The sequence below is a fragment of the Tamandua tetradactyla genome, chromosome 2 (assembly GCF_023851605.1).
Source record: "Tamandua tetradactyla isolate mTamTet1 chromosome 2, mTamTet1.pri, whole genome shotgun sequence".
In the NCBI taxonomy this organism is placed as follows: Eukaryota; Metazoa; Chordata; class Mammalia; order Pilosa; family Myrmecophagidae; genus Tamandua; species Tamandua tetradactyla.
In genome coordinates, this window is record NC_135328.1 from 210,009,209 (window position 1) to 210,025,708 (window position 16,500).

General features: G+C 33.9%; 1 protein-coding gene across 3 annotated transcripts in view; it reads right to left on the reverse strand.

Annotated features, from left to right (window-relative positions):
• The window catches only part of SPEN (spen family transcriptional repressor), a 107,756-nt gene that overhangs the window by 63,986 nt on the left and 27,270 nt on the right, over positions 1 to 16,500 (reverse strand). For all 3 annotated transcript variants that reach the window (XM_077151170.1, XM_077151169.1, XM_077151172.1), the window contains exons 2-3: positions 6,795 to 7,115; positions 3,273 to 3,749 (exon numbers count right to left, since the gene is read on the reverse strand). In XM_077151170.1, coding sequence (XP_077007285.1) covers positions 3,273 to 3,749; positions 6,795 to 6,994 — 677 coding nt within the window. In that variant the 5' untranslated portion in view covers positions 6,995 to 7,115. The remainder of the gene's footprint in view (positions 1 to 3,272; positions 3,750 to 6,794; positions 7,116 to 16,500) is intronic.

Consider the following 16,500-nt stretch of genomic DNA (forward strand, 5'->3'; position numbering starts at 1 on the left):
TGTCTACATGGGACATGACTCTCAGGGGTGTGGACCTTCCTGGCAACGTGGGACAGAAATCCTAGAATGAGCTGAGACTCAGCATCAAGGGATTGAGAAAACCTTCTGGACCAAAAGGGGGAAGAGTGAAATGAGACAAAGTGTCAATGGCTGAGAGATTCCAAACAGGGTTGAGAGGTTATCCTGGAGGTTATTCTTAGGCATTAAACAGATATCACCTTGTTAGTCAAGATGTAGTGGAGAGGCTGGAGGGAAATGCCTGAAAATGTGGAGCGGTGTTCCAGAAGCCATGTTTCTTGAAGATGACTGTATAATGATATAGATTTCACAATGTGACTGTGTGATTGTGAAAACCTTGTGTCTGACGCTCCTTTTATCTACCTTATCAACAGATGAGTAAAACATATGGAATAAAGATGAATAATAGGGGGAACAAATGTTAAAATAAACTTAGAGTGAAATGCTGGTGATAGGTGAGGGGGAGGGGTGGGGGGTATGGTATGTAGGAATTTTTTCTGTTTTCTTTTTATTTCTTTTTCTAAATAGATGCAAATGTTCCAAGAAATGATCATGATAATGAATATACAACTATGTGATGATATTGTGAATTACTGATTATATATGTAGAACAGAATGATCAAAAGTTACAAATGTTTGCATTTGTTTGGTGGTTTTGATATTTAAAAAAATTTTTTTTAATTAATAAAAAAAAAAAAAAGGCCAAAAAAACAGATGTAATGGAGAGGCTGGAGGAAACTGCCTGAAAATGTAGGGCTGTGTTCCAGTAGCCATGTTTCTTGAAGATGATTGTATAATAATATAGCTTTCACAATGTGACTATGTGATTGTGAAAACCTTGTGTCTGGTGCTCCTTTTATCTACCTTATCAACAGATGAGTAAAACATATGGAATAAAAATTAATAACGGGGGGGGAAAGGTATTTCTTACATGTTAGAATGTTTATTTGGTACAATGTATGAGCATACATAAAATCATATTTGAATCCCTGAAAGATTTGCATATAATAAACTTTAAATTAAAATAAAATAAAAATAAAATTCATGTCCACCCAGAAAAAAAGCAAAAACAAAAACAAAAAATAAAACCACTGAACTGTGTACGTGAAAGTAGTTAAAACAGGAAACAGTTAAGTTGTGTATATGTTATCATGATAAAATTAAAAATTAAAAAAAATGAAACTGTTTGAAGGATTTGATAGCAGGCAGATAATAAAACATGAGAACAATAAAAAATTTTAAATAAAAAAATAGAAGGAACTAAACAAGGAAAACTAACCTTGTCTGGTGGTCAGATTTGGCCCTCCCTGCCAAATACATGGATAAATCTAGCTTACCATTAACATACTATTGAAATTACCAAAAGTTCTCTTGCTCACCAACTTCTTAACTGTAATTCAGTTGCTTTGTAAATTTCCTAAGTACATTTTGCCCACCTGGCAGTTATCTTTCTAACTGTAAATATTCAGAAGCATACAGCTGTCTTTGATTACGTTAGCAGGAATTCATTCCATCAAATTCATCAGAAAGCCTCTGAATACAATCTTTTGAGCCTACTATGCAATGTCGAGGTGGGGGAGGGGGATACCGAACCAAAGTATGGCCACCAAAGTATAATGCCACCCTGAAGACCTTCTATCACTGTTTCTCCTCTAATTTCAACATCTCTAACAACAGACTGGCTTTTCTGTAAGTTTTGATCAAATTGAATGCAGTGGCATCCCTTTAATGAGGTAGGTTTAAGGAAAAGGACTTAACAGTTGAGCATCTCAGAAAATTCTATGCAGAAGAAAACGGGGCCACAAAGAGGTTTTATAATCTAGTTTATAAGAGTTCAAAGGAATCTCAGCAATCATTTATCTAGACCAATGCAATGATATCAAGAGATGTTAAGCGTTTTCATCCTTATCACAGAGCTTAAAAACTGGAGTCAGATGTAACTATTCTGACTTCCTAACTGCTTATTTCATTACAATACACCACCATCTTCCAGAATATTTTAATTTTATCTAGATAGATATATAACATGCTTCCATTTATTATTTTGAATTAGAAATTTAGGCGACCTAAAGGGAGCCATTCAAGTTTGTGACCATTTCCTAAAAGGAAAGTAATTAGTCTGGGCATTTTAATTAGGTCAAAGAATTTGTATGGGTAAATTTAAAATACATACCACCTAAATAAAACTAGGGAATCTGGGATTAACAGGTTAAATAACAATAACTGGAAATGGTTTGCCCAAAGACTATTAACATATGAAGGAGTGATAACAACTGCTAGCAATGAATGCTTAAGGGCAGTATCTATTCACCATGTACCTATTGTCAGCTAAGCACTTTATATGCTTTTTTTTAAAATTTAATCTTCACACTAATTCTCTGAGGATTCTTTTAAAGTTGAGAAAGCAGAAACTTACAGACTTTAAGTGACTTGTCCAAGATTATAAAAGTAGTATGCTATACCTTCTGCCTAGATCTGAGGCTTTAAAACCCAAATACTGAACTTTAAGCTAAAGTATCCTGTTAAAATTACCTTCAACTTATTGTTTCCATCTAGAATAAAACTCCTTTATGAAAACATTCCCAATCAGTAAAATGAGTTCACTCAGTCACAGTAAATAGTAAAGTTACAACCTACATTCAAAGGAAATTTTTATACTTGGCCACCACCTTGATGTTAAAATATGTATATTCATAAGCTGATTTACTCGTGTACAATAAATGAGTCAGCAATACATTTTTTTTAACCAAATAGCTCTCACAAATCTTGGACCAAAATAATAAAAATGAGTTGGTATTACACATGTAAGAAATGAAAAACAATAAAGAGATGCCACATTTTCAGCAGCACAAGATTCACACAGCTTCAAGTTACTACTTGTCTTCCTTTTTTGGCAATTTATTTATTTATTTATTTTTGGCATGGATAGGCACCGGGAAGTGAACCCGGGTCTCCAGCATGGCAGGCAAGAACTCTGCCTGCTGAGCCAACGTGGCCACCCAACAATTCAATTTTAACATTGAGCATCTGAGGGATAAAATAGCATTTGCAAATCATCACAGCTTCAGGCACCTGACAAAATGATTCATCCAACGACCACATGCTAATTAATAAGTTTCTTTCTCCTCTTTTTTATGTTCTTTTAAAAAATACTACTATGCTAAAATATCATTCCTTCACCAACCACTGATTGTTGAAAATTGTGTGTTTTATATAATAGCTTATCTGTAATAACAAAAAGGCTCTTAACCTACCTGTCACTGCTGGTACTACTGCTGCTGCTGATTGAATCACTACTGGAGGATCTACTCCTAGAGCCGCTGCCACTAGGGGACCTTGTGGGTCTAGAGGCTTGGCTAGCCAGTCTCTGAGGAGACTGATTTCTAGACTGGGATGAATGCGGTGACCGACTTCTGCTGTGCTGGTAATTCCGCTCTGGCCTTCTGCCTCGTACCTCCCGAGTAATATCATCCCTGTAGATATCCCTGTGTACCACACTGGGCAGTGTAAACTGCTCCCGAGCCCTAGGTTCGTATCGGGGATCATGAGCATCAAAACGGTTTGGACTTCGACTCCGAGAAGTATAATAGAGCCCATGTTGTAAAGTCCGCTCTCGAGGATCTCTATAGTAATCCTGATCATAATGTCGTGTCCGATCAAATCCGCCTGTCCCCCGTTCATGATGTCCATAGGCACTATGTTCATAAGCACGCTCCCTGTTATCTGAAGTCCTGCATTTAGGAAGGGGAAAAATATTTAATCAATCAAAAAGAGGCAAGCAAAACTAAAAACAAGACATGCAAACATTCACTTCTGCATTGTCTGTCTCTGCAACTGCTCATTTTCTAAACAACTTAGTAAGCAAACACTAACAAGCTTAACATTTTATTTGACTCAAAATTATTTTCACAGCTAAGCAATCACTTTAATTATATATTGGGCTTTTGTGACTAGTGTTTTCTGCAAGTCAGTTGCTCTTTTTATTAGGAATTTTTTGAATTGTATACAGGAATATAACATGTCATCTCCTGTTCATTTTAAGTTTAATGGAACAAGAAGAAGACTATCATACTTTCTTCTGATTGAAATATAACCAAACTTTCATTTACTTTGCAAAGTTAGTTTAGGTAAAATTTATATGATATATTTTAATATAGATGAGAAAGTCCTACTGTAGTACATGTCCCAGCACTAGGACAGTACTTTTAAAGAAGTCTAGAAAAAAAATTTTAATGTGTAATTTTTCTCATTAACTTTTGACTTCTTGAGTAATTAAAAAAAATGACTGGACAATGTAAATTGCTGTGTCCATACAATCATATTTAATGAAAAAAAAACAGGATTATCAAAATATTGGGTTACATTCTATACTATAAAATTAAATAAATTAAAAACTAAAGATTATTTTATCTCCTTATGCTATCAAATGCCACATAAATTTTTTTTTTTGCATGAGCAGGCACCAGGAAACATTAATTTTTTAAATAAAATGCCCATTATGTGATTCAACTTGTCTATATAGGTACTTAATGGTTATAAGAAGTGTGTCCTCTTGACTTAGTTGCCTACAATGAAATTGGGCAATGTTGGAAACTATAAGATATCTTAAAGTTATTTAACTTATTAAAATATATATAAACATATTTTTTAGTATGATATAAATTATCTGCTAACCTAAGGGTATACAATTGCTGCATGTACAGTTACATATATGCAATTATATGCTAATACTAAAAACTAAAATTCTATAAAGAAATTTCATGTTGTCTACTTTTATAGGAAACTAGAACTTGGTGACTAAATTCTTAAAAGATCATTTCACTTAAATTTCTCTTCATCTCTTGATATACCTTCTATCAAAATGGATCAGGGAATCATGAAAGAAATAGAATTAGAATATCTGTACTGAAGATTATTTGGCAAAAATCCTAAAGCAACTAATATGTACCCAATATTAAATATTGCCTATATGCAAAATCTTTCCACTAATCTTCATTTTCACTCACCATTTTACTTAGGGGCAATCACACCTTTCTAGGCTGTTTTTGCTTTTTTCTGATATTATGAAAAGCAACTGGCAAGGCAGAAAAAAAATTCCTTCCTATTTGAATTTCATTAAATGATTTTTTTTATTAGCTAAAATTCTAGAATTTGGATAGATATTTCAATGCCTAACAAACAAGTAGGTTTCTTTAAGACTTCAGAGAAAATTTCATGAGAATTCATTTAGCACCCTATCAAATGTTAATAATCAGTGAAAGCTTTTTGATATAATGAGGCAACAGAAAATGGTTCTAGGAGAATTACTGCTACAGCTGATATTTTATAAATATGCAAAATTCTTATCCATTAGGAAGATAAAGAAGGCAGGCACAAGAACTAGCAAAGCTGAAATCTAATGGCTATTTTTTGATTCATCTATTAGTACTAAATACTTCTAGAGTTAGTGGGGAAAAAAGAGAGAGTTTGACTTGGGTTAGGAGAGGGCTAATATATACACAGGTCAGGACATACCAACCTTTTCCAAGTGTGGAAACACGACCTATAATCCCAATTAAATCTAGGGAGAGAATTGTGAACATAACTTCCCCAATTTTGGCCCCTCTTATGGGGGTAATCCACCTTCTTAATGGGCAAGGGTGTCAAATGATATTTAGATGAACCACAAAAAAAAAATCTTAGTGACCAGACAAAATAATTCCACTGGAAGCAAGTAGTCCCAGACAAATTGTAACTCTCAAACCCCCAGACTTCTTTCTTGAGATAGCAGAAAATTATAAATTGATCCACATTTATAAAAACTTCCAGCCCTAAGTATCAATCAGGCAGCTGGCAGAAGAGGAAATAACCTCTACAATTCCAATAAATGAGGAACGTGCAGTTGCTCACGAATAGTTCACCTTTGTAGCCATCCAGCCCAGTCAATTTTGATTCTTGTATCCAAAACTGATCATCACCATGTGTTAAATGCTAAAGTACCTTTAATTGATAGCAACTTGCTCAAGAAATGAGCTAGTAATCCTCTTTCTCTCTGCTAATGGAGTCTTGACTGCAGGATATCCCATACATTCCAGCAATTAGAAAAGAATGGCTATATTCCAGGATTTAGGAAGGTCCATCATCTCGATTTTCCCCCATTCCATCAAGAAGTATAATTCCAACAACATGGAAATATGTAGATCCAAAATGGAAAAATCAAGTATTGCCTTCTCTCTTCTTCACCCAAGTACACATTTCCAGGTTTGAGTACTGTTTGTAGAATCCAAGCGGTTGAACACTACGGTCTGTTAAGATTTTTTTGGTGACAATCCAATTTGTAAGCTTTATATAGTGAAAATCGAGAAGCAGATTATCAACTTCTAAATAAATCTGTAGGCTCTAATATTCCGAAAATATTCCATATAGTACAACCACAAAAGCTGTAGCCAAATAACTCCATCAGGAAGAAGGGATATATCCAAGGAAGGCCTTAACATTATCCAAGAGAAGGAAATATTAATTCTAGAAGACAGGTAACTCCAAAAATGATGCTGCCACAGGAAATCTTCCACCACCTTATAACTCAAGAGTAGATATCCAACCAGCTGCAGGAAATATCCTCTATGATTCCACAAGACACCAGCCACTGGGATAGAAATCACTTCCGTTTCCAACCCAAAATAGGAAACATTGAGAATGCCCAAAACTTTAAATCCATCTGGGGCCCCTACATATGAGTTTCTGTTTCTCACCATATCAAATACAAAATACCTGCCTACAGAAACCTTGGAACTTACCCATCAAGTCTCCGCTCATAACGTCCTTCTCGTGCATGAAGTGATGGTGGAGGGCCATAAGCAGGCCCTCCACCACCTCCTCTGAACCCAGAAACCTCTCTACTACGAGATGCTATGGAAACTGTATCATCCAATCCCCGAGCAGCACTCGGAATGGTGCCTGGTTCATTATAATCCGTGCGTAGGTCTCTATCTCCCATTTTGTTGACTGAGTTGTGAGCTTTCTGTGCACTTTTGATGTCCACAAAATCCACAAAGGCAGCCACTCCTCCTTCAGATCCCCTCTTGGGGAGAATTTTGACACTTTCCACGCGGCCATATCTGGAAAAAATTAAGTCAACATTACTTCTGCTTATCAATAATTTTCTAACATGAGTTTTAAAAGCTTTATTTTTAGATAGTTCATATTTTGTATGATGTCACGGGGTGTAACTGCAAAGTGTTCTGCTTTTTTTCATTCACATTTTTCTTTCTCAGGGTAATTATTTGCAAATGTTTAAAACACATTATTATATTATTCTTATTTCTTCAAGAGAATGGTAACTAAACTACCCTTAACTTTTCCAGAACACTTAACTGAAACAATTTCTCAGAAGTTTAGGCACTTTTAATTCCAAAAAAAAGGATATCAATCTTAAGATAGAACCAAGGTAATTTAAAAGCCTTAAAAGAACTTTATTAAAATAAAACCTGTTATTATACTTTGCTATTTCATTAGGGGTTGGTGATTGTATTATATCCTACTTGTTCTAGAAAGGCCGGTACAAGCTCTTTTAAATATAACATTCTTATCTGCTGACAATACAAGATCATATTTTTACATTTGCCCTGAAGAAACTGACATCAGAAAACAGAATCTTTTTTTCTATCCCCTGATTTGATTTAGTTTACTATCTCTCTTACAAAGGAAAGATAATTTTAAATTCCAGTTTTATCAGGCATCACAATTACATAGAAGCAATTTAACTATCTGGTGCAAATGAGCCAAGGGAACAATCTTAATTTGGAAAAAAATTTTGATACAAAATCAAGCAGTTACTTCCATTCAAACATAAAAGAAATACTTTCTGATGTATATGACAAAAGACTTGTACTAGAATATACATAAAGAAACCTTACAACTCAATCTACTTTTTTTTTAATGGGCAAAAGATTTGAAGAGTCTTCACCAAAGATATATGGGTAGCGAATAAGTACATGAAAAGATGTTCAACACCATTTGTCACTAAGAAAACCATATGGTATACAATTTCACACCCATTAGAAGACTAAAATTAAAAAAGCCTGACCATACCAAGTTTCGACAAGAATGCGAGTAGATGGAGCACTGCTGGTGGGAATGTAAAATGGTACAATCTCTTTGGAAAACAATTTGGCAATTTCTTAAAAAGTCAAATATACATTAACCATATGACTCGGTCATTCCACTCCTGGGTATGTTCACACACACACAAAAAAATGATAGCAAATGTCCACACAGAGATCTGTGTAGGAATGTCCGTGCCATCCTTATTTGTAATAACTCAAACCTGGAAATCACCCAAATGCCCATCAATGGTTAGGCTTTCATCCCTATTATTCCAGCAAAACAGCTATTGCAGAGGTGTCAACTGGATGTCTAACATTCATCTCAAACTTAACATGACCATAAAAGATCTCCTGATTTCTACACCCTCAAACCTGCTCCTCCTGAAGTCTTTCCCTGTCTCAACAAAGGACAATTAAATCATTTCATTTGTTCAAGCAAAAAACATGGGCCACTATACTAAGGTCAATCCTCTTCTTTAACACCTCACACATCCAATCTATCAGGAATCTAACCCCATCTTACCACTTCCACTGCTAATATCCTAGTTACTCGCCCTGGTAACTGCAGTGGCCTTGTAATTGGGCTCCCTACTTCCACTAAGGTCTCTATCTGCAACACAGCAGCTAGGGTGTTCTTTTAAGAAGGTGAATCAAATCAGATCCCATTTCAGAGGAAAAAAAAAACCTTACCATGACCTATAAGCACGTACAGGACCTACCTACTCTCCTTCATCTCCTAACCCTCTCTTCCCTTTTCTCAGCTTCAGCTGTACCGGCTTTTGCCACAAATACATCCAGCTCCTTCTGTCTTTCTCCTCGCTGTTTCATCTCCTTGGAAATTATTTCCATCAGGTACATACAGTTTGTGCCCTAACTTCCTTCAGCTCTCTGCTCAAAGCTTTCTGTGACTGCCATCCCTAAAATACCATGTGTTCTCCCACTTGCACACAAACACCATGACTCTCCTATCCTCCTTTTAACTAACCTTTATTCTCCATGGTATGTATCACACCACCTGATCTATCTTATTGGTTATTTGTTGTCTCACCTCTCTAATATATAAGCTCCACAATGGCAGGAACTATTTCTGTTTTGCTCAGTGCTGTATCCTCAGCATCTAAAAGAACATCACCTGGTATTTAAGAGGCACTTCTTAGACTGCTCACAATCTACTAAGGAAAACAAATATTTAAATCAACTATAGTGAAATGTGAGAAATGCTATACACAAAACATTGGGTTACCAAAATTCATCTAGGAGCTCTGCATTCTTTAGGACTTTTCCAGAGTGATAATTACTGATAAAAACTAACCCTTACTAAAAGCTATGATAGGTTTATGGTGGGTTTATAGACACACCATTGCAATTCAATGCTGAGAATTTTAAACCTTTACACATAGCAAACGGAAATCAACATTAAGTGTTCATTAAATCTTACTGATGTAAAAATAAATGTATTAACTGACTTGAATGAAAGAGATGTGACTTAATCACATGGCCTATGTACAAAAGCATCTTGAAATAATGTCAAGCAAATAGACATCACTTACAGTTGTCACTCAAAACTGCCCTAACATTATTGATTCTCTTTTCAAATAAAAAATTCATTTTCTATAAAGATATCAACAGGTAAGTCATTTCTCCAAGGAAAATAAAGAGTTCCCAGGATTTTAAAAGGTTATTAGAATATGATATAGTAAAATTTTAGAACCTAATTTCTATGCCTCAATTAGAATGAATTCAACGGTGATTTTGAGTTAATAATCTTATCACAGAAGTTACACAAAAAGATTACAGATAAACTTACAGAAATACCCAAACGTGGTTTACCTGTGAAATGTGTCTCGATAAAAAATGAAATGGTTGTACAATCAGTATAAATTTTCAATATTCTAAGATTTTACATGACTCAGATTTTGCATTTGAGAATAGTGTGATATGGTAGGGAGAAAAAGCTTAAGACCAAAAGAAGAGATACTTGGATTCTGTTCCTGATTTGGTTATTAATTACATGGACACTGAGATACTTACTGTGTTTCAATGACCAACACAAGGATGCCTGGCCTTGTAGAATTTATTTATGAGCTTCAGTTCCATGATAAGTGAAATAAAGGTCCCTCATACTAAAACTGTATTCAGGAACTCCACAAGAAATTCAGTAATTTCCAAAGCAACATCAATTACACAAAACTGAAGATGATCAATATGCTAAAACCCAATGAATTTTATCAATACCTCTTTTATCCAGAAGGGACTGCTTTCAACTTTTATTAGCCGGGATAGCAACAAAAAGGCAGTGATTAATTTAAAATCCAGCTTTTGCAAGTAACCCTACTAATAAGCAAGAGTAAAGACTGCCACATACTTCATTTTCACACAAGTCCTCCTACCAGAGAACAATCTTCCCTGAGTCATTCTTGAAACAGAACATAACTCCACTTCACTGATGAAAATAACATGTTCACATTTTGCATGCACTACTTCCTTATCCACTTAACTCCTGGAATTAAAATATCACTTGAGTCTTTTATGATCACTAATATTACTGCCCTATTTCCAGGTGAAGAGATCCCTCCCTCAGTGGCTATCCAAGTTTTACTGGCACAGAAGGAAGAGTGGTGGAGTGAAAATAAGAGCATCAACCTCTTGGAAGAGACATGCAATTAGCCTAGCCACACACTCATCTAAAACCCAATCACCCAATCTAAGGCTTTTCAAAGATTACATATTTTATCAAACTACTAGTGGCTTTGAATATTCTCCACTTTTCCAACCTTGCATCCCATTATCAGACTGTTTCTTATTCAAAAGGAAATGACAGGTATGTACAGACAGAAAGTTAACAAATGAACATGACACAATGGATAAAAAGGACTAAGAGACATACATCATAGCTTGTTTGGGCTGCTTCTAACAGTAGAGACAATGTTTGTAGTTTTGTTTTACAACATAAAAAGTTTCATAATCATTCCTCTTTTCACCTCACAGTACAGAAATACATTCATTACAATCATTTACTTGTGAAACTTCATACTCCATACTATCTGGAATAATGCTGTTAACATTAACACATATAGTACTTTTTATGACAAAGTTTTTTGGGGAATGAACTACAAATTTATAAATCAACCCACCTGACTCTTTTTTCCCCTTTTATTAAAATTGTGGTAAAATATACATAACTTAAAATTTACCATTTTAACCATTTTTAAATGTACAACTCAGTGGCATTAAGTACCTTCACTATGATGTGTAACCATCACCACTATTTCCAGAACTTTTCATTGTCCGTAACAGAAACTCTGTACTTACTAAACACTAACTTCCCATCCTCCTCCCCCCACCCACACACACATTTTCATCAAGACTGGTTTCCCCTCTGTGTCAGACCTTTATTTTATTTCCTATTTCTGTGACTGTGAATACTCCCAGTATGTCAAAAGGCAGAAACCCTAGAAACTTAAATAATGCATCACAAAAATATTTAAATTACAGCCATCACATTTTTCTTTATCTTCCAGAGTTGAATTTTTAAAAAATAATCAAAGCCATTATCTGTCATCAAGAAAATTAACAGAAGTAGATATTAAAGCTACTTCATTCACAATTACTGATATCCTCTTATTTCAACACACTAAACAATAAGTTATCACGCAGAATCTCATGCTCAGATCACAAGACACCTGCAATTTGGACAGAAACAGTAAGATGGTGATATTTGTAACATGCACTTTCATCATATCAGGTAAATTCAGTTAAAACCAAAGGTAAAAACAAGTTTTAACAATTCTCCAGCATGAAAAAGACAAATCAAAAAGTTGGTAATTTTAATCTATACCAAGGCATGTACTGAAAGTGGGCAAAAACCTGTAGAATTGAAGAAAACATTTGAAAATTATATATCTAATAAAGAACTTTTACAATTCAACATCAACGATGAAAAAGACAATCTAATTTTAAAACAGTGTTCAAGGAGTATGTATGCAATCTGCTCTCATCAAATGTTCAGAAAATAGGTTGACAGATAATTAGATGATGCACTGATAGATGGTTAGACAGAAGGATACAGTAAATGTGGCAAAATGTTAAAACTACTGGATCTGAGTAGCTGAGCCAGGGGGAGTGGGTATGTTGGAGGTCTCTGTATGGGGTTTGCATTATTCTTGTAACTATTCTGTAAGTTTGAAGTTATTTCAAAATAAAAAGCTTAAAGAGATCACCAAACAACAATGGCAAAGGATTTGAATGTTTTTTTCCAAAGAAGATATACAAATGGCCAACAAGCACATGAAAAGATGTTCAACATCATTAATCATGAGGCAAAAGCAAATCAAAACTTCCTCAAACCTATGAGGATGCCTCCTCAAACCTACAAGGATGGCTAATATTTTTAAAAAGAGACAAAAAAGAGAGAGAGAGAGAATAAAAAATGTTGACAAAAATGAGAAATTTGAACTCTTATAACTACTAGTAATACTGTAAAATGATGTAGCCACGTTGAAAAACAGTTTAACAGTTCCTCAAAATGTTAAAAATAGAATTATCATATGACCCAGCAATTCCACTGCTAGGTATACAACCAAGAAAACTGAAAACATATGCCCACACAAAGCATATGCACAAAATTTTTCATAGCTGCATTATTTATTCATAATAGCCAAAAAAATGAAACAACCCAAATGACCAATAACTGGTGAGTGAATAAACAAAACATAGGATGTGAAACACTGGGATATTATTTGGTTTTAAAAAGGAATGAATTCAATGACACATGCTACAACATGGATGAACCTCAAAAACATTATACTAAGTTTAAAAAGCCAGACACATTTATATGAAAGGTCCAAAACAGGTAAATCTATAGAAATAGAAAGCAGTTTGTGGTTGCCTGTGTCTGGGGGATGGGGGAAGAATGCTAATGCAGACAGGGCTTCATTTTGGGGTGATGAAATGTTCTGATATGAGAACATGGTGGTGACTGCACATTTCAGTGAAAATATACTGAAAACCACTGAACTGTACACTTGAAAAGGGTGAATTGTTTGGTATATGAATTATCTCAATAAAGCTGTTATTATAAAAGACAAAATAATACCTGTCACAGGTCTTTCATACAAAAGATTTAAATCTCTTTTAGTTACAAGTTTCTACATTATCCTAATAGAAATCATTGCAGGCCATGTTGCTGGTAGCTAGGCACATTTGGAAAACGCTTTCTATTTCAAAGAATGCCTGATTAGGAAAGTTACATACTTTTTTATTGATGAATACCAAAACTAATTATTTTTGTTTCAGAGATAAAGAATTTTCCATTAAATCTATTGTGTAGTGAGTTTATTGATAAACTGTTCTTAAATAATAAATATATTCACCTTTTAATTACTTTTATTTTGAGTAAGTAGAAATAATTACTGAAGATGACAAAAGACAAATTCTTAAAGCCAACAAAAGCAGCCAAACACAGAACCTAGTCTCATTTTAGAAAAAACAAATACCCTGAGATGCTTTACTTTTTGAGAAGGAGTGGAGGGAACCATTCCTATTAGCTTGCTGATTTGTTAAAAACTTTGTCCTATATATATATATAGGGTTGTTGTATAATAAGACTAGGAAAGATGCTTTAAACATAAAGTAAAATCTGTAAGTCATAAAGGAAAAGACTGATATATCAAACCACATAAAAATTACAAAACTCCTATAAAGTAAATAAATAAAAAGTGAAAAGACAATCGGGGGGAAATGTTTACAATATATGAGAAATACATGATTTCCTAAGTATACATAGAGTTCTTACAAATAAAAGAAGAGCCAGATGCCCAAACGATAAGGAGGTAAAATAAATGAAATGGAAGTTATTTTTACACACACACACAGCAAAACAACGCACTCAACAAAAGCTACTTAATCCACTCAAAATTTTTAACAATCCAAATTTGAAAGATAGTACACTGTTAGCACAAAGACATTGTAAGTATAAATTAGAGAAATCTCTTATGCAGACAATTTGACAGAGATTACTAAAATCTCAGGGCAAGGGTTTATGGGTGGTTCAGTAGAATGCTCACCTGCTATGAGAGATATTCGGGTTTGATTCCGGGCCTAAGAACCCAAAAAAAGGACAAAACAGCAGAAAAAAAAAAACAACAACAATTCAGAGCACTACCCAAATAGTTCATTCTTAGGCATTTATCATACATGTATAAATGCACATGGCCACAAACTATGCACAAAACTGCTTACTACAGCACTGCTCCTAACAGTTCAAAAAAAAAAAAAAAAGCAAAACAAACAGAAACAGAAAAGAGACATTAGGGGGGGAAATTGGAAGTCCAAATAAAGTGTGAAGTTTAGTCAAGGGATAGGCGGCACTGTTAGGTGTTACAAATGTGCCATGATAATGGAAGACATTAAGGGAAAAGTGGGTGAGGAGAATAGGGGATCTTTGTACTATCTTTGTAACTTTTCTGAAAATCTAAAACTATTCTAAAATAAAGTGTTTTTTTTTTAAGTAAATGCATAGACAATTTCTGGTAAGATACATATAAAGTATAAAACAAATAGTGGTTTTTATTTTGTTCCATTTTTAATTGTATGAATCCCTATAATATTATATTACTATACATTCTTCTAATTTAAAATGTTTTAAAAACTGTTTTATTATATTCCACGAATATTCTAATTATTTGTTGTAAGTATTAATGATTCAATTAAATGTTTGCTGAACTTGTACATGCAGGTGCAATGCTAAACAGCACAGATACACAGAACACTAAGTCTAATCCCCTCAGTTCAATAAATGCATTCCTTCAAAATACAACATAAATGACCTTCACTATACAAACTTGAATGAGCTCAAGGTTCAGTTCTCAATTCTTAAACTAAACTAGCCTTGTGACCTGGGCAACTCATTTATCTAGATTCTACTTTTTTAACTGTAAAAAGTAGTGCTAAATACCTGTCAAACTTTTCCCTTGTGGTGCTTGTAATAAGAAATGAGGTAAGAGCTCTCAGTAAACACTAAAAAATAATAAAATAGCTACAAAATTTAAGAATATATTGTCAATGTTCCCTACAAACTATACTGCTCCAAAGACCAAGATACATCATAAAATGTGGTCCTTAGAACAAACATGGTCCAACCAAATTAAACTGAGTCTAGGTAAAAGTAGTTTAGGAATAATAAATTGTTTTCAGCATCTTATTCTCAACCTGATATCTTCATCAATTCTTAGAGAATTAGAAATCACTCAAAAATAACAGAAAAAATATTTCAAATGACTGAGAGCAAATTGGAGTAAATCATTTTAGTACTTTTATCATGTAGCATGAACATCCAATCCAAATTAAGCTGACATTAACAAAAAAAAAAAAAAAATACTTAGAAAGATGCTTACCTGGTAAATGTCCCAAAAGAAAAGTTAAAAAACAAAAATCATCTTTTACCCATTCACTATAATGAATACAAAGTTCTTCCCAGTATAAAGAATCAACTGTTTAAAAAAAAAAACAACTGCTGAAACACAATTTTTTCATTATTGTGTGATTCCTAAGGAGTTTTACATTTGGTACACCAAAGAAACAATTATTCTTTAAAAAAAAAAAGAAGGTTCTTTATAACTCATACTTTAATTTTTCATGGCTATATTTAAAGCTATATCCATTCTTTTAAGCTATTGCCTGACTGGCTACCTAATATACTATTTTCAAAGAACCCTGAATTCCTTGTCTTTATCAATCTTCAAAGAATCTAAATATCCCAACTGTAATATCTTTACTTGTCTCAGATTCTGAGGTTCATATAACTCCTCTGTATAGAGTTTTCTTTTCAAACAAATGCAATCTACTGGTAACAACAGGAGTCAAGACAGAATTTTTGAACACTTTTTTCATGCAGGGTTTTCTAAATGCCCCAGCAGGAAGTAATCACCTTTCTTGAAGAGCCTTTAGAGAGCCATAAACTCAAAACCAGCAGAAAAGAAAGGTAAGACGGTGCAAGAGACCTAAAAAGAAATTACTCTTTTCTATGGAAAACTAATTGTTCTAATTAGAAAAAGTATAAAGAAACTTGAAGACTGAAAGATGAGCTTAATTCAACCAACAAAACTGTGCCCTTTTTCTGTTTATTAAATCCACGGTATTCAAATTCCTGTACCTGAAAACTTGCTAACTATAATTCTTGGGAAAAGACAAATGTTCTCAGTAAATCCCTTTAATGCCCAAATTCTTCAGAACTGTTTATTATAAGCACCATTACCTCAGCAAAATTATTTTACACCAGTCTAAAGAGAAAGGATTTACTAAGCAGCATTTAACTTTTAACAGGATAGTGCTCAATTGATACCCAAGCCCTTAGCAGCTACTGTTTTTTTTTAAATTTATTTTGTATTATCAAATGATA